The 17,670-nt window shown below is 36.3% G+C and overlaps 2 protein-coding genes across 3 annotated transcripts; both read right to left on the bottom strand.

The window, feature by feature from the left end:
• Positions 1-129: 129 nt before the first annotated feature.
• Positions 130-5,672, bottom strand: LOC135684892 (astacin). Its single transcript, XM_065200587.2, has 9 exons — positions 5,567-5,672; positions 5,014-5,067; positions 4,700-4,732; positions 4,337-4,492; positions 4,087-4,204; positions 3,469-3,644; positions 2,972-3,062; positions 1,948-2,135; positions 130-311 (listed from the first exon to the last, which is right to left on the bottom strand). The coding sequence occupies exons 1-9, from the start codon at positions 5,646-5,648 to the stop codon at positions 211-213; spliced, it is 999 nt and encodes a 332-aa protein (XP_065056659.2). The 5' UTR covers positions 5,649-5,672; the 3' UTR covers positions 130-210.
• Positions 5,673-7,242: 1,570 nt separating this feature from the next.
• Positions 7,243-16,988, bottom strand: LOC135684890 (GA-binding protein alpha chain). Of its 2 annotated transcripts, none has more exons than XM_065200584.2 (11): positions 16,847-16,988; positions 14,869-15,028; positions 14,448-14,526; positions 13,562-13,642; positions 13,030-13,128; positions 11,928-12,017; positions 11,291-11,491; positions 10,738-10,785; positions 10,423-10,482; positions 9,487-9,555; positions 7,243-8,985 (listed from the first exon to the last, which is right to left on the bottom strand). In XM_065200584.2, exons 2-11 carry the CDS (start codon positions 15,007-15,009, stop codon positions 8,612-8,614), a joined length of 1,242 nt encoding a protein of 413 aa, XP_065056656.2. In that variant the 5' UTR covers positions 15,010-15,028; positions 16,847-16,988; the 3' UTR covers positions 7,243-8,611. The 2 variants fall into 2 exon arrangements, with proteins under 2 accessions (XP_065056656.2, XP_065056657.2); XM_065200585.2 differs by having other exon boundaries at positions 16,818-16,898.
• Positions 16,989-17,670: the final 682 nt, after the last annotated feature.

Genomic DNA, 17,670 nt, shown 5'->3' on the forward strand with positions numbered 1-17,670 from the left:
GTCAAAAAGTACATGACGAATATAAAAACAACAGCAGCAACTCTTAATTGATAAAAAATGCACCGATGTGGTAAGGAGATTCGTTTCGAGACTTTTCTCAAAGAAGACAATCAAGTCAGAAAAGGAAAATTTAAAGCATTCTCATATCATGAAAATATATCGATTTACTCGAAAAATTGAGAAGTAAGATCAAAGTGGAACTTTTTGTTCTTAACAGAACCCACAGCTCTTTCTACACCAGTATTGACCATAGCCCTTGTAGTTGCACTTGCTAAGGTTCCATCTGCAGTTCTCTGATCTGTCAGAGCATGCTGAAAGAAAAGTGACGGTGTAAATACATTCACGACTAATATTAGATACAAACATAAATGGGATTAGCGAGGAAGAAACACAAATTACCGATTTTGAGGGTGTTTTATAAAAATAACAAATCACACTTGCAGTTCACTCTCCCAATCGACTTTAAGATAGTAAAGGTCTCGAACCAACAAAACGTTTTGAATCCAGAGTTCATTTTACTTGCAGAGGGCACAAGACCCTTCTTTATGCAAAACAGCCTTAAAACGGTGTAGTCAGTGACGTTTTAACGAGCTAGGGTTCAGAAACAGGACATTTAAAAAGTAATTTCTATTTTCTTCCTAGTTTTAATTAATATTTTGATCTGCTGAAAGTTTCTTGAAATAGAGTTAACCTGAAATAGGCCAATGGAGCATTCTGTGCGTTTAGAGTTATGACATGAGAAATGTCAATATAAAACTTACAGACTAGTCTTTGGCAGATGAAGATAATTTTCAAAGTTTGTATTGCCTTTGTATCATAATTGCTATGTAGTTTGACTACCTGTCGCCTAGATCGGTTTTATCAAAACTTCACAGATGTGTATCTTATCGATTGAACACTACCTCAACAGCAGATTGAAAGCCTATCTTATCACCAGTTACCATAGCTACAATAAGTACACAAAGTAACTTTGTGGCCTAGAAAATGCAATTTCATATGTGATTAGAGTTAAACAAATTTCTGGAAATTCAGAACAACTTAATATAATTTGTATAAGTCTGATTGATCTTAGATTTGATTGACGTAATCTGTGTCAAAATTTTAAATTCTAAACTCTGTGATGGGTTCCAGCGATAAAAACGATAAAGAAATTTCAAAACAGTCATCTACTCTAATTTTTAATGAAATTGCAGACAGGTTTAAGAGATTTGCTATATTCTCGATATATTTGGGTTTTATTTCCAACATTTAGAGAAAATTTTATCTTGACTGCTCGGTGCTTTGCTTGTATTTTGACACAAAACCTTCCCTCAAAGTGTCCCCCTACAAATCATTTATTCATTTGTTTAACTCGAACAAACCAGTTTTGGTGACATGTATAGGAAGTCGAAAAACCTTTGTTTTGATAGAGTTAACATCTACCAAAATTTGGCTAGCTTTGGACTGCTGTGAAAAATTTCCGTGAAAAGATCCTATATTGAGAAATCCTTTTCAACTTTTTTAAGGTTCTTCTAACTTATTCCAAGAGATAGCCAATGCTACTTTAAAAAATGGACGATAACTGTCCAACTATTGTATTCCTTTTATCGCACTTTTGAAATTCAAGGACAAAGCCTTTGTGATTATTTCTAGTTATTCGTTTAATCTATAATCGAACGAGGGTTCATTTGCTTCTCTATACTACAAATTTGCACAGTTAAAATTCTTTTCAATATAGGCACTACGGAAAATGGCGAAATGGTGGGGGGGGGGGGGCAAAAAAGTGCATGGGCTAAAACCGAATAAAAAGGCTTTACTAGTGGCTCACTACTTTACATTTTGCATTTTCTGCAAAAACTGGGGGGCTTAAGCCCCGCCAAGCCCCCTGCTCCGCGGTGCCTGAATAAAAACTGTATCAGAAGGCTGTGGCTACTGTGAAGATATTATGCACTGAAAGAAAACACTTACATCCAGGTTGAGGGGCTTGTGTAACAGGAGGGTTAGGCCCGCCACCACCACCTCCGTTGCAGGAGTAGTACTTGTTAATTTGACGTAGATCTATGCTACTGAATCCAACTTCGTTTCCAAGTTCCTCGCTGGGGTTTGATTTTGAAACAATAGTTTGTAATTTGCCCCATTGTTTGCTGAATGCATATCTGAAAAAGACCATCATGAAGTTCCAAGTAAGTTTAAGTAACAATCAACAGCCTTTGACATTTGATTTAAAATGAGATACATCAGTTTTCTATTAAACAATAGAGAAGGTTTTGTCATCCTCTATTTTCCCAGCTCCAGTTAGCAACTTTGTGTTTAATTTTACAGAGATTAAAACTGTAACTTAAAAATTTCATTTCACCAGACTACATATTTGTGAAAAATGTTCCTCTGCCAGGCATCTCTACCTTAGTACCGTGTCAGATCCCCGCCCCTCTGTCCCCCACTATGCTCCCAAGTTTTTCAACTGCCCTTTCAAAAGGAGAAAATGAGAGTTTCAATTGTACCTAACTTTACGAGTGATTAGGTAAGAAACTCAATTCTTTTCTCTGCTTTATAGTAGTGGAAGTACTCGAGCAAGTAGTGCTCGTTTATAAGTGATAAATGGCTACTTCTCTGTGAAGAAGCATGATGTTGGTTGGTTGAAGCACTAAGTAACCAGGTGTGCCGTTCAAAGCTTAGGAAGGGGAGCTTTGCTGTAGGCAAATTCAAGAGGACACACCTATGACCACACCCTTACTACACGCAATATGCATCAATTTTTGTTAAAGACTCTCTATTCAATGGCACAAAAAGGCTGGTAAGAAATTGCTCAATATGAGAAATCTACATTACAATAGAGAGTTGCCAACACCGAATTCGTCCAACCAAATATGAACTCACTTGTTAAGAAGGGCTGAGCCCCCTAAAATCTCACTGAATTTTAACAAGGAGAGCTGAGCCCTTTGAGTCCTCCTACACAGCACCATTACAAGTAAGAACCCCCTGCCCAACTTACTTGGCATAATGCATGACGCTCTTCTTGTCATAGGGTTCTCCCAGAGTGCTTGCTTCTCCTTGTCTGTACTTGTTAAAGTTGTATTCCATGCCTTTGAAAAATGTATAAAAATTACCTGTTTTTGATACATGTAAATTATTGATCATTAATACTCCTATAGCACATAATTTGCGAACAGCATCAACACCGATCAAAACAGTATCATGAACTACTGAAACGTGTCGCAGTGGTATCGGGCTGGACCATCGTAGCATCGGCGCTCTGTGTTAGATGCGAAATCTCCTACACTTCGCTTCCAAATCACGGGTCTAATAAAAATTATAAAACAAATTGCAAATCTAATCTTATATTGCACTTAGGACCACGGTACTTTACATTGTATCAAGGCAACAATGCATGACAGTTTTGGATATATCTTCTATCACCATTCAAAACCGTGTAAAGCAGGGCCAAGGAACAATTTCAATCTGTGAAGCGAAAAGTAAATGCAAGCATACCCTTGACAATGTTGTGGAAGTTGACCGTGATGTAGTTATCTCTGTCTCTTCTTGACTGTTCATGGTAGAATCCAATAGCATGCATAATCTCATGAATTGTTGTTGCCTTGTATTCGCATCCTCTACCAATGGAAACTTCTTGCTGACCACCTTGGCGTCCGATGTGAGAGTAGCAACTAGAATGGTAATGCGTTCGAGCTAAGCATGTGCACAAAATGTTTAAAGAAATAACGAGACTAATATACCCATGCTAATACATATAAAGTTGTTCCGGAATAGGAACTATTTCCTTTTAGCATCGAGACTGAAGGAGATAGGGGTCTGATATAAACATGGAGCTGTGACAGTGACAGGTCTTGGGTTTTCAAATTGCTGTGATGTTGATGGCAAAAAGAGCTCCTTGAAAAGAACCCCTGAAAAGAGCTGAAATAATTCGCCAATCTCCCCTCCCCATAAAAAGCAAATTTATTTTTTATAACTATATTTTTCTACTCTATTTTTCATTAATTGACACTGACCCTTGTGAAAGCAAAAAACTCAATGGTTGATGCTCTGACATAGTGCCATCGGCTGCAGCCACGAATTAATCATACTTCTACTTAGATTTGATATACGCACCCTCCTTTGGCATTGAAAATAATGTAATCCCTCTGGTTAGTCCTCTTGACGAACTTCAAACAGGTTTTTGCGTGGTAGTCTCTGAATGCAGCCTCGATTGCGCTGATGGCTTTGCTGCCTACAGATACGATAAAGGGTTATTGTGAATTAGCATATCTTTTCAGATCTATTGCAAAATGCTATTGGGAAAACATTTAATAACCAAATACTTCTAATGGAGGCTGTCAGCGACTAAGCATTCAAAACTTACCAACAGATCCATAAACATAAGGTACAACGCCATTCTCCCATTTCCTTCGTCCTGCAATAGCATCAAAGGTGCTGGCAATGCCATACGCTTCTGCATCAATCTGCTGCCTCGTTGCTACATCATCTACAATGTCTCCTTCAATCAAGGGTGGTTGTTCTAGCGAATGAAAAATATATACAGATTGTTTTAAGTAATTGATCTGCGTTACAATTTACCACGATGGTGTGCTTTGAAACACTAAGAATATTTAAGCTGGAGGATATTCTTCGCAGAGTAATTTGCACAAAATCATAGGTTTTCATTTCATGTTTAGTTAGCATCCTTGATGGAATGAAAAGGACAAAGAAAAGTTTCCAAACTTACCGCTAAAACCAAAAGCAAGCTCTTCTTCTCTTGCTGAAAAGTAGAAGCCAATTTGAGTATTACCGCCTAAAACTCAAGCTATAAAACCTTCTAAAGATTACTTGAGAATTTTATTTGTTGATGTACATACGTTTTAAGTTATTAAAAGACTTTCACCGAATATACAGCACTTATAACAATATTTTAAGATTTTTAAACAAGTCTTTTTGACGCTTTGGTGCAAAATTATACATACTCAAAGTATTTTCAAAGGGATTATTACTGTTGATGTCATACTATAATAGATCGTTCGCCTCTCCAATGGCGACACTTACCGTCTTGGTTAGCCTTGAGAATTCGATCATGAGCATTCAGTGCATAACTGACACCTTAAAAAGAATAGAAGATGTAGGCTATAGCATGATTTGAAATCACGATAAAATATCATCTATCGTAGTAAAACTACTTTGCAATACAATTATAAAGTAAAAATGAGTAACCGGAAGTAGCAAAGTGGTGATCCAATTTCTGGTCACAATCTTGAACACGGGTCATCTAAAACAGGAAACTATTAACGACGTATCACTTTCTTTTTGATAATGTCTTCGCCTTTCATAGCGTGAAACACTGATTGAAAAGACGAGACACGAAATCTCCACTTTTCTGAGTTTTCACAGCACCAAAAACCATAAATTCACAATATATTTGAAATCAAAGCCTTAAGCAGCCATACAAGGAGGCAGCCATACAAAGCACAAAGAAATCTGCTTACAGCATTGCTTGAAAAATCTTCATTGTCGGTAGAAGCACTAAACTGCTCTAAGATTGAAAGGAGCATGTGTTATTTCTACATAGCGTTGCTGGACTTTGCAAGAATAGTTTACATACCAACTACTGCCAAAAGCAGACCGACGATAGCTACGTGCTTCATGATGATGCTTGGCTTTGTAACTGATGAAGAATGAAACATCCAACATACAGTGCTGTCCTTTTAACAGATTTTCCACCACGTGGTAAAGAAGAAGCTCTCGAAACAAAATCGTGGAAATTTTACATTTAGTTAAGAGACTGCAGGTTTGTTTAATAATTATCAAGAAAACCCTGAGTTAGACAACCACCTCTTGAGAATACACCAATAGCATATGATGGTATTCACGTGATGGTGAGACAGTGCTTGAGACTCAAGAGGTTGTTCTGAAATCACGAAAATTACGTTATGTTGTTTGACGTCCTCTCAACCCATCAAACTTTACATGTTGCGGTGCATCAACAAGAAAATATATCTTTACTGTTGCACATCTTTATTTTGCCATAGTCAAACATTTTGAGAAAAAAGAGAATAAATACTAATGATACCTTTGCTAATGGTTCTCAATACAAGTTGGTGGATGACAACTGTATTCAGCAAATAAAGGGAATAAATTATATATTTCCGAATCAATAAATAAGAACACAGTCAATTACAAAGAGTAAAGCTAATCAATAAGAAGTTTAAGAAAACCCTTAACCCTAGATATTTTTGGCATAGTCTGTTATTGAAATCCTTACATTTACATCTTTTCATGCTGTATTTTGCGAAGCAATTGTTTTAGCGTCAATGCTTTACTTCAAGGAATTTTTAAGTGACAGTTTCAGGTTTCAGACTTTCAGATCTTAGATTCCTGGTGATAACTATTTCTTCTAACAATTCTCATGAATGTGTGACGTATTAAATGTACTTCCATCAACCGTAAATTTCTCTGATGAATAGGTACGAAATTTTTTATTTACCTTTTTGGACAAGTTTCACTTGATTAAACTGGGTAGAAGAAATCTTGCTTGTATTGGGATTTCATCAGCGCAAATCCAGATTTCATCACCATATTACAAGGAGGAGGATAACCATATTTCATTCTAGATTGAAACAAACATAGACACTGGCTTAAAATAAAACTTGAACAATATATTTCTTTGCATCTTAAATGTCTACTTCTTCCGTTCTATGCAATACGCTCTATGTAATAGCAGAACGCATCTAATTTACTAGGGGGTGCTTTCTCCTCGATTAGTTTATAAACTACTGAGAAAGTTTCCTCCTTTAAATAATTCCCTGTTTACAATACTAGCTTGTTTCTCCTCTACTCTGTATTTGTTATGTTACGTTTATATTATTTAACTTCCTTTTACATTGTTTATACTTTTAAGCCTGGATTATTTCTAATTTGCAACAAGTGTATGTATCCAGTGGAATTTAAAATAAAACTGAACTGAACTGTTATATGAGTATCTCCTCCGTTATTCTGAAATTAAAATCTGATTATCGCTCATCATCAAAGAATATCCCTGAATATCGTAACTTTCTTCCAATGCGGTCAAATGCATCCAATACAGGGAAACTCCGTTAAAATCTTGATCAATGCCTTTAGGAGGAATCTTCTTATCGAAACCTGCTGCCTTTTCAAGTAAAGAGCGACGCGCAAAACTGCAACAAAGATCCCGTCAAATACATTACCTCATCCTCAAATACAATCTCCTTTCAATAGAAAAATGCAACTTGCAAAGATAATGAAGCAGAAAGAAAGAAGTTCAATAAAACATTTGATATGAAATGACAATCAAAACGGTTTTAATACAAATCTCATTTAGACTGTAATTTGTCGTGATTGTTTATATATGACATGACCTGAATAACGGTCGTGAAATTTTACTAAAAAATATCGTAATACTCATATAAGGACAGGAAAAGTATTTAGGTCTTTGGAGAGTTTCCCAAAGTCTTTACGCTGAACATGCAAGGGATTTTCGTACGGCAAGGCAGAACCGGAATTGCAAAGAGGGAGTATTAAGGTAAGCATTATTAGGGCGAATGTCCACTTTATCAGGAGCTGAAAACGAACCTTGGATTCGAAAAAGCGTTCACAAGAGATTACACAGTATACCCACAAACAGAAGGGGTCGGATTGCTATGGATGCACGATTTCAAGAATACAAACAAAACCCTTACCACAAGAGGACATTTTTATTCAACAAGCATCTTTGAAAGGGAAAATAATTAAGGGAGACAGGCAACCCAGTTACAAAACTCTATCCACGCCCATGTGATTCAACCAATGCAGATGCAAAGATAATCCCTCCGCAAATTGGAAAACATCTACCAAAAATTAGATCAGAAGTTGAATCAAATACTTTTCTAAAACTGTTCCACTTGCTTTGGTTATCACATCCCCCAAAGCAAGGATATTTTAAGAATATAAAAACTTGTGTAGCACATAAAAGTCTCTTAATCTTTTCACTAACTTTTATTCAATGTCACGATGCTTATAAGGAGCAATACGACGCAAGAAAATATAAAATTAACGTCTTGAAAACTGTTTAACCGTTGATCGTTTCAACATCATAAAAGCTATTCACTCTTACCGATTCACTGCTACACAATATAATATGGTAATAGTTCATTCAGTCGAGATAAAAAAACACCGTACAAAAGCAACCTTAAATTTACCCCATATTAAGCTATTCTCAGACGCCTACATTTAAGGTACCCGAGGCATATAAGGTATCTTAATACAATATATTATCTACAATAAATGGCTACAATAATAAATTTGTTTTCTTGCCGAAGCAAACTCTCATAAATAAGAGGGGGTGGTAAATACACAACTGAAGACATTGTTTATTTTTATCAGGCCAGGCCATGAGTGTTCTCGCAAGCAAGTGACGAATCATGCTGTTGAATAACATACACAAGGAAGGATCAAATTTCACAGTTAAAGCTCAATTGTTTCCAAAGACTTTCCTTGACATTGATTCACTTCAAATAATTCATATGCTTGAATTGAATGATCAAAATATCATCTGTAGAGCGCCATAATGGGACAAAGAAAGATGGTGGGGTATGAGAAATCGCACATCTTTGAGCAGCAGCCGCAGGGGAGGTCATTGCGTGTGCGCCATTCACGGCCAGTTTTGGTTTAAGCAGTCGGTATCTTCTGCGGAGGAGTAAACCGGAGTCTCGTTCACAAGTCTTGCAAGCTCGGCAGCGCTGTATCCAAGCAGCATTTTCAAATCGCAAACAAACTTGTACACAAATCGTTTCCCGTGGACTTTGTGAATCATATCCCCATCGTAATAGTACCGCAATGCTCTGCTTAGTTTTTCGTAGTTCATAGCTGGCTTGTTTTTTCTTCCGCCCCATAGCTGCGCCACCTTTTCTGGGTCTATTAATTTAAAAGCCCCTTTGTCTCCTATCCAGCTGATGAGTTTCTGGCTCTTTCGATCAGTAAGCAATTCAAGTAGAAACTGCCAAAGCTGTATTTGGCCTCCAGTGCCTGTTGAATAGGAGAAAAAGTCGATGATTCTCGATCCATTAATGAATTCAGGAGAAAATAAGCGATTGGGAATCAACTGGGGAACGCGCAAATCTAAAACTTATGATTCTTGCTTAGACCTTTTAGTGGGTTGTTTAAGTGCTTAACAAAGATTGCTCTACAATTCTATTGATGTAAAGATTCTTTGTAGCTAGTAAAATCAAAAAAAGCAATTTGCAAGGCACAAAAGGTAAGAAGAACAATTCTTATTTTATGAAATAAAGAACGTCAAAATTTACAAGATAGAGAGCCCAGCTGCAAGTCTAAAGGAAGTTAACTGACTATTTAAAACAACTCGCTTCCCATTACTACAGATTTTCCTTTAGTTTACACGAGAAAAGACTTTCTGTTAAAAGTACACTTGATCGTGGACAGTAGTAGCTATGTAGTTTTAAATAGTCCATATGAATTATTTGATTGGACATGTACTAGTTATATTAATAGATAATTATGCCAACTTACTGCTTGATCTGTTTAAGGAATTTGCAACAGAATGAGATTGCATCTCTTTAGCACCAGATTTCGAAACACCTTCAACATAAAAGGAGGCAAAAACCATAAATAAATTGCAGCAGCAAAATTCTTATTTGTCCTTACACAGAAACACAATCCTGAATGGGCCAGGGGCGGATCCAGAGCAAACTTGAAGGAGGGGCAGTTGGTGGTGGGGGCGCCGAAAAATTTCAAAAAATTAATTAGGAGAGTACGCTGTATACAACATTTTAGGTCCATTTTCGGAATAAACAACATAACTTTGAGGTAATCCTTGAAGCAAATTAACCTATCAGTCTCAGAAACTTTTTCACCTGATTCTCATTCTTAAAAAAGGGGCCCACAATTTCCAAAAAAGGGGCGCCAGACTTGCTTCAACTCGTCGAGGGAGGGGCAACTGCCCCTAGTTGCCCCCCTTAAATCCGCCACTGGAATGGGCAAGTATATAACAACTTGGCTAACAGAAACAGGGCCGTCGCAATTGGCTTACTAGGTTTGGTTGTAAGAATAAATCCTCGGCGCAGCGATGAACCGGGATGTTGTTCAAAGAGTAAAGTCGGTCTATAAAGCCTGAGCTCTAAAGCTGAATATTGTCAATAAATATTTTGCATATCTTGCGTATCGAAAATATGATTGATAAATCAAACAAACGAAAAACAAGCTATTTCAACATAGTGCTTGTGCCTCTTTGTTGTATATAGTACATTCCGAGCAGAATCAAATGAATTTCTTTGGCAAGTAGCAATCTTCCTTGGGTACTAGAGTCTCACAAGCCGACGATACCGTATCATATACTGGTACAGTTGTGATGAGTTAGACTAGATTCAAATGGTACTTTTGAGATTTAATTGTAGAGACCCTGGCATCCAGGTCAGAATCAGCCTTTCTTCATGAAAAGTCGCATACCATTCATTTGCGAAGCCTCTCCTGAAGTGCTCTGTAGCGGAACATGCGGTGATACATTGCCTGGTAGAGAAAGACAATACAAGGAAATCATATATGAATTCAAATACTGGCATATCAATGTCAAAAATAAATTGAAACGTGGTTCTACGTAAGAAGAATCAAGTGAATGAGAAGCAGAGGAGATCAAGCAACGTCTGAGAATCTACAACAGATCTGAGGAATTTTATGATCTTCTGTAGCTTACTCTTTTGTAAGGAGACCCTGATCATTCAGTCAAGGTAAATCGAAAGTACAGTAAGAGAGTTTAACAAGTACCTGCTGGCTGCTGATCTTGATTGACAGCTATCACACCGTGGGCTGTGGCTGAAAGTTTCGAAAATGAAAGTAAAGCATGGCTGAATTCTCAAGTTTCTCAAATTGAACGTTTTTTCCAGTTTCACTATTTATCATTCTCCAAAAAACTATACGCCCGTATCGTCTTTTTAACATGTATATATTTCTTTTAACTCTGATTGTCTAATCGCAAAAATATTCGGATATGTTCATCCTGGATGAAAATAATAGTAACTCTACATAATTCAGATCGGAGTTAAAGAAGAAAATGTAGAGCTTTTGGTGAAACAGATTGTAAACGGTGGTGAAAAAATTCTCAAAAGGCTCAAAAAAATTTACAAGGAGTTTGATGGAAGTAGATTTTAATTGGTTGCATTACTAAGTTACTAAGTGAGTGCGGTCTTCAATTAAAGAAAGTAAACAGATTTAGGCATGTGTAAAATTTCACAAGGCTCCAAGCTCCCAAACAGTAACACGCCGTTATTACCCGAAAAATAATAACACGTACAATCTGAAGAATAAACAGATTACTTACCCATTTTAAGAGTCTCTAAGTACATCCATAATATGTCGACAAGGCTTACAGGAAAGTGGTTGTTTAGGTCTTGCTTTGAGAGGTTGCAAAGCTCCACTCCGCTCATCCTGAACTGGCTAGCATCGACTCCTTTGACATTCAGCTCTTGAATTAGCCAGTTAATGAACTGAGAAACTTGCTGTGATGTCCAGTTTCGTGGATCTGCAATGTAACACAAAACCTACTCACTTCCAAACTTTTAAATGATCTTAGGCTGGTGATTTTTCTATTGCATATAATAGTTGAATAATCTGAGTGCGAAAAATGTAAGATGGAAGCAACTTTGACCACTGAAGATATTTTCCACTCTTCTTCCAAGAACATATCTTGGCAAAAGAACAGGGCCTGGGTAGATAATGGGAGGATCTTAATAGGAGATACAAGAAGAGGCTAGGTGGGATGTAGTGTCACGCTTTCAGAATATCGCCAGAAAAATAAGATCCATGTAAGATATTTTGGTATCAACGCTACCGTCCAATAGTCTCATTAGCGAAAAACTGGAGGGAAAAGAATCAACTAAATTTCAATATTATACAGTTTCATTGAATTTTAAGACTAAATTACATTGGAAAAAAGCTTGCTTTATGCTGCACCCTACCTCTTGGGATCCTCATTTCAGCTTCACAAACTTTTAAAAAGTTTTGGATAAGCAGGACAGGAGCAAGACTTTGAAGAGTTCCATGATCGCCTAGAAAACATCTTACATTAAAAAATGAGAACTTGCTAAATGTTTCTTTGAAGTTCTGCGGAGTTCCCAAAGCATAGCATAGCATTGGTCATGGCCTATACGTAAAAAGCTGTAAAAGTTTACGGACAGCATTCCAAGCCACCAAATATAGCTCTGACCTATGGAGATCTAGTGATACATCAATTCTCGAAAAGGGTTTCTTATATAGTTGTTTTTATTTCGTAGACTCTTTCTTTTGTAAAATTTCAAAAGCACCTGAATCCTTAATGCAAATCTGTTAAACAAAAGGCTGAAAGAGATGGGAGCAAAATACAATGCAACAATGCAACAATGCAACAAAATTGACATTAAGATATGGAATAACATAACATAAATCTTAATAGAAAACAGCTTGTTTATTGAAATGAAACTAGAAAATGACAAAACCTATTCTCTAGATGCAAACAGACTTATATTGAGGATAAGCCACAAAATCCATCAACCTTATTTAGTGTCTCTAGTTTCAAAAGCAGGAAATCTCTCTAGTTTCATAAGAAGAAAATTCCTCTCCCTTGCAGTTATTTTTGGAAAATTTTCTGTGACTTTTTATTTCTACTGAGCATGGGACAGTATGATTCGGGCTGCTAGTCTTACTGCCCAATCGAGATGTCCTTTCTCCTCACTTGACTAAACAATGTGGTCTTGCAATTTTCAAGTATTTAATTATAAATACCTGTCCTGATTCTTAATGAAAATATTGCCAATATAGGGTTTCAGATGTTTGCGGGGAGGTGAGAGGGGTACTTGTCGTGTTCCTATACCACTTGGATATCTCTTGTGATCTGCTGATCTGCCTTCTGGATTTTTTATGAGAACACAAAAGCAACAATCTTTCTAAAATATGTGTTTTAACATTATCCATAGAAAAATCCAATAATTTACTAAAATGACAAGAAGTTGTTATAGAAAATGATACTATAACAACAAACATGACTACTGCATGATAAGCCATAAACCATTTAATAGCCAATACCTATAAAAGGCAAGGTGTTCATCCCTTTTGGCTGCTCACCAGATCCAAATGATGCTTGGTCATCTTCCTCAACAAAATTACCAGTCTGTGTGCTTCCATCTAAAAATGGAGCAATTCAACAACATTTATGAACTCATATCAAGTCTATGGGGAGGAGTATTTGAGCTTTCTTCAAGATTTTCTGAAGGAGAAATCCAAGAACTTGGGAGTAACTCTATGAGAAGTTATCAAAAAACAGCAAAAATAAAAATATTCTTCAAACTTTGAGACCCCAGTGAAGGTTACAAAAATTAAAAACTGCATCAAATATTTATTGATGTAATCTACCTCATATTCTTAACAAACTTCTGCAAGACTTCACAAATTGATTAAAATTCCATTTGATGCTTAAAAGCATTGATCTGCAATAATTGTTTCCCAAGACAATAATTACATTTTACATTTTACACACAGATGAGTGGATTAAGGCACAGAGGCAGTTTTACATTTTACACAATCCATTTGAAGCAGCCCATGTGTAACTAAAAAATACCTGCTGTCTTCTGAGCACCATCGTCATTTGCTGTGTCAATGACAACCGAAAACTCACCAATTTCAAGTCTCTTTATTGGCCCTGTAAATAACCAGACCATTATTTGAAAACAGAAACAATGCTTCTCATTGTACATTCTTTGAAATAATACAAAGGTAAATCCTGCTAAATTTATTTAAAAAGTATTTGGCATGCCTAGCTTGGTTCCTTAAGAAAAATATTTATTTTTAGCATTACAGCAAATTTAGCATTAAAAGGATAATAATAAGTGAAAAGTAGTCAAAAGCTTGTAAGTAAAGTAGTTTGGAGAGGTGCCATGGTAGCTGAGTGGTTAAGGCACTTGACTGCCATGTCAGAGCTATTAGTTTGGAGAAGTCAAAAATTTGACTCAACACCAAAAGATATAACAAGTGGTTCATAAGGCAGTTTTTGAGATTTTGCACATGTTCTATTGAATGAGTGAATGTGAATGAGCTCTTAGACTTAGCACATAATAATGGAAAGAACAATTATAGAAACAAAATAATTAACTATATAATGATGGGGCCTTATATAACTTTTTGATCAAACTATATTTTGTCTGTTTCATTAACTACTGACACTTGATCTATCTTTCGAAATTATTTTAGAAAAACAGTCCAGTCTGCTTATAGTCATTTTGCTTGAAGTTACACCACTTGCTTACAGTCACATAAAATTTAGACCCAAATATGCAAAACTATTCAATTTAGCTCTGTTTACAGTCATACTCTGTTTACAGTCACAAATTTTCAAGCAACATTTGGTGCGACTATAACCAAAGTCTACTGCAGTTTGCTAGTGAAGAAGTTTGTTATAATATTGTTGCATAAAAACATTGAGCAATAAAGCCAAAAAAGTGACAAACCTAAGGTTATATCAACTTTCAAGACAACAAGGCCTTCTCCTCCAATTCCATGAAACTGAAATGACTGGTTTAGCTTCAACTAAAAAAAGTCGTAAAAAGGTGTCAGAAAAGTACATGCATCACCAGCATAGATGAATAAACCTTGCAAAACGTTTTACAGAGGCAATAATTGGAGAGAATAACACTGTCAACTGATTTTTTTAAATAATTTATTGTTTCTGGTCTGCAGTGTGTTCATCGATGTATGGACAGAGCTGTGCACAATTCCACACATAGAACACCACAGTTGCCTGGCGATGTAGACAGTTGCCTGCCGATTTGATAAGTCATCATTATCTCTTCACCTTGAATGGCCAGTTACTAAACTTTGCGTAAATAAAGAAGATGACAAGGACTAAATAATATTTATGCCAATTCATACCTGCTGCCCATTATGGAAAACATCATAGTCATCAAGATGCAACTTCAAAGCCTCTGCAAGTAGCTCTTTTAATTTGGAGACATTGTCAGTGGCAGGCAGTTGGACTGTGACTGACTGATTGCTTATCACTGGTGATGACATTTTCTACCCCTCTCAGGAGCTATCACAAAAACAATTTTTCATTTTTAAGTGCAATAAAAGTACTGTCCCTGAGTATAAAGAAAATAAAGGGGTTAGTCGTCATGTTGGTTTGGAAAAAATCCAGTAATCTCAGACAATATGCTTAAATAGAAACCAAACAGATTTAAAAGTCAGAGGGTTCTTATAAAACTGATAAAATGTTATTTTTCATATCTGGTGAAAGTTCAAAAGTCATTTGTAGCTCCTATCTGAGTTTTTGCTGAGCCAAAATGAGTTAAAAATCAGTCCCTCAGTGACAGTGAGATAATAATGTGAAAACACAGGCTTGGATTTAGACCATGTTGGCAGGTTTAAAAAACCCAGTCAGATTTCTAGAAATGATTTATTTTATGTTTTAGTAAATATAGAGAGAAGAATGTTTATCAATATGATTATTTTTATCCCCTCCCTTAACCTTAGCAACATTAACCATCATCATTATGGATATTTCATCACTCCACCTCTGGCACAAAATTTGCACTTTTCAGTTATTTGCCATTTACTAACAAAATAACATCTTGATTGCACAAACAATGTGACTTTTTGTGAAGCAGTCAAGTTATTGACTGTGTTGTTTGTGTCATTGCGCTTGCTGCCAATGCAGCCGATCAGCATTGCCAGAGGTGTCTTTGAAATTCAAATGAGTTTTTAAGGTTGTGTAACAGAAGAAAATCTTAACCCAGTCACCCATTCATTCAAAGCTATTTTTAGTCTTCAAACTCAAGATTGTGAAAATGAAGCTCCAAGAAGCTTCTGAAGGTTTCACCAGGTTCTGACTGGGTTGCGCATAGTGAATTTTAATTGTGCCATGGAATCAAACGGTCTCCCTTTGCATTTAAGTTAAGTCAATAGACTATGGGAAAAAGAAAGAGAAATTTAAAAAAATAATAATAAATGAAGCAACAGATGCTAAAATAAAAGCAAGGTTGTTGAAGACTTAAAGAGACCCACAAGGGAAAAGAGCCAAAGGAACAGAAATATATGAACAGAAAATCATTTTTTTGTTTCCGTTTGTTTCGTTAGTTTTCTTTTCTGAGATCGGAACTTTTTTCATTTTGGTGGCCAGTTATGGTTCTTTTCAGATTTTAGCTGACATAGAGTATTGGGTGTTGATCATTAGTTCCGTAAATAGTGAGAACCTAAAATGAAGATGATCTAAAAAACACAGCTTTATCATGCTAAACAGTTGGTTCTTAGAATGTGGTCTTTGCCTTCCTTCCTTGCTAAAGGTTTTTGGCAATAATTAACTTTAAAACTTGTACCCAAACTTTGTGAGCCTTTGCCTATGAAATTTAACTCTTCTATTGAGGGTTTCAAAATATCTCAAACTTGGTTATCAATAACGAGCGCGATTTCCCGTATGGTGTTGCACCGATTTCTTACCCAGACCCCTTTATCAGCTCCACCCCTTCATTGTCCACCCCACTATTTTGAGGCTAGCATTGCCCCTGACAAGGCAAGGCAGTATCACATATTTTTGAAAGATAGAGCAATCAGATTCTCATCTATTTATCTTAAAATATAGATACGAGTTATATAAGACAGAAATCTGAACAATCAATTAATTTAAAATGGGTAGCTTTTTGTATATAACGATAGCACTGAAAAACAACACGGTTAGTGATCTGATATTTGGGCCTAAAAAACCAGCGGGCTCACCATGATCGCGAAAACTGTCACTCCATGGTAGAATCTTAACCTGAGGTTATTTAAAAAAACTTTGATACCAAATATTAAGTTTTATTCCAATTCATCACAATAATTTGTACCTGAATATGAGATTTTGTACCGAACTCACCTTCCACACCATTTCATTAGGCCTTCTCGACTTCAATCAGCGACACGCGTCGCTACACTTGCGTTATCTCATTGGCCGTATTGCGCACCGCCTAGCGCTCCGCATAGCTGTACCAAAACAGCGGTTTTTCCCCCAATAAAATATTTTTTATAAGATCTCTTAACCTGGGTACCAGATTTTCACTCTCTTATTTTATATAAAATGGGTAAAGCTCTCTAGACAAACATACCTTTTTTCAAACATGCATTTCATATAATAATTCTTCAAGATGGGAGAAAGGAAGAAAATTAACAAAACAATTCTGAATTAATAAAACGTTGTCCCAATACCTTATTTCAGTTAGAATTTCTGAAACTTTCAATCAGGCACCGCGCAGCCACTTTTTTGCAATAATAGATTAGAAAACTTTTTGAAAAGTTTTCTCTAACTATGCTCTAACGCAACATTGAATCGTATACTTTTAAGTAGTAGCAGTTTATCTTGACTGGGAACCCTTTTTGTTCATTTTCTAGGTGTTTTTCTTGATGTTTTATTATCCCCAAGCTAATTTTATCCATCTTTATAGCTATTGATATCTTCTCTGAACCAGATTGTTTATAAAACCCCAGTAGAAATAAGCCAGTATTTTCAAAAAGGGGCGTTTCAAAACTGGGCACCAGGAACCCCCAAGCTGGCGGATAGGGATCGGACAGTTTCAATCCAGCTAAAAAGCTTCCGTTATTTGAAACAGGTAATATGTAAACTAAGCGAGGCTGATTTTGCGATCCCATGACTTTGTTGTGTAAAGAAACTCAAGATTTTACAGCCCTGCTCCATCCTCTAGC

The sequence above is a fragment of the Rhopilema esculentum genome, chromosome 21 (assembly GCF_057945365.1).
Source record: "Rhopilema esculentum isolate cy_ngs chromosome 21, ASM5794536v1, whole genome shotgun sequence".
NCBI lineage: Eukaryota > Metazoa > Cnidaria > Scyphozoa > Rhizostomeae > Rhizostomatidae > Rhopilema > Rhopilema esculentum.

Bases quoted from the DNA above. Each gene is read 5' to 3' on its own strand.
- LOC135684890 (XM_065200584.2), bottom strand. From the start codon at position 15,009: ATGTCATCACCAGTGATAAGCAATCAGTCAGTCACAGTCCAACTGCCT. The intron at 10,786-11,290 runs GTAAGTAATCTG...CGAAACTTTCAG, and splicing joins CTTAGAGACTCTTAAAATGG to CCACAGCCCACGGTGTGATA. The intron at 10,483-10,737 runs GTACTTGTTAAA...TTTCTCTACCAG, and splicing joins TCAAGATCAGCAGCCAGCAG to GCAATGTATCACCGCATGTT.
- LOC135684892 (XM_065200587.2), bottom strand. From the start codon at position 5,648: ATGTTTCATTCTTCATCAGTTACAAAGCCAAGCATCATCATGAAGCAC. The intron at 4,205-4,336 runs GTAAGTTTTGAA...TCGTATCTGTAG, and splicing joins TTATGTTTATGGATCTGTTG to GCAGCAAAGCCATCAGCGCA. The intron at 2,136-2,971 runs GTAAGTTGGGCA...GGTCTTTTTCAG, and splicing joins AGCGTCATGCATTATGCCAA to ATATGCATTCAGCAAACAAT.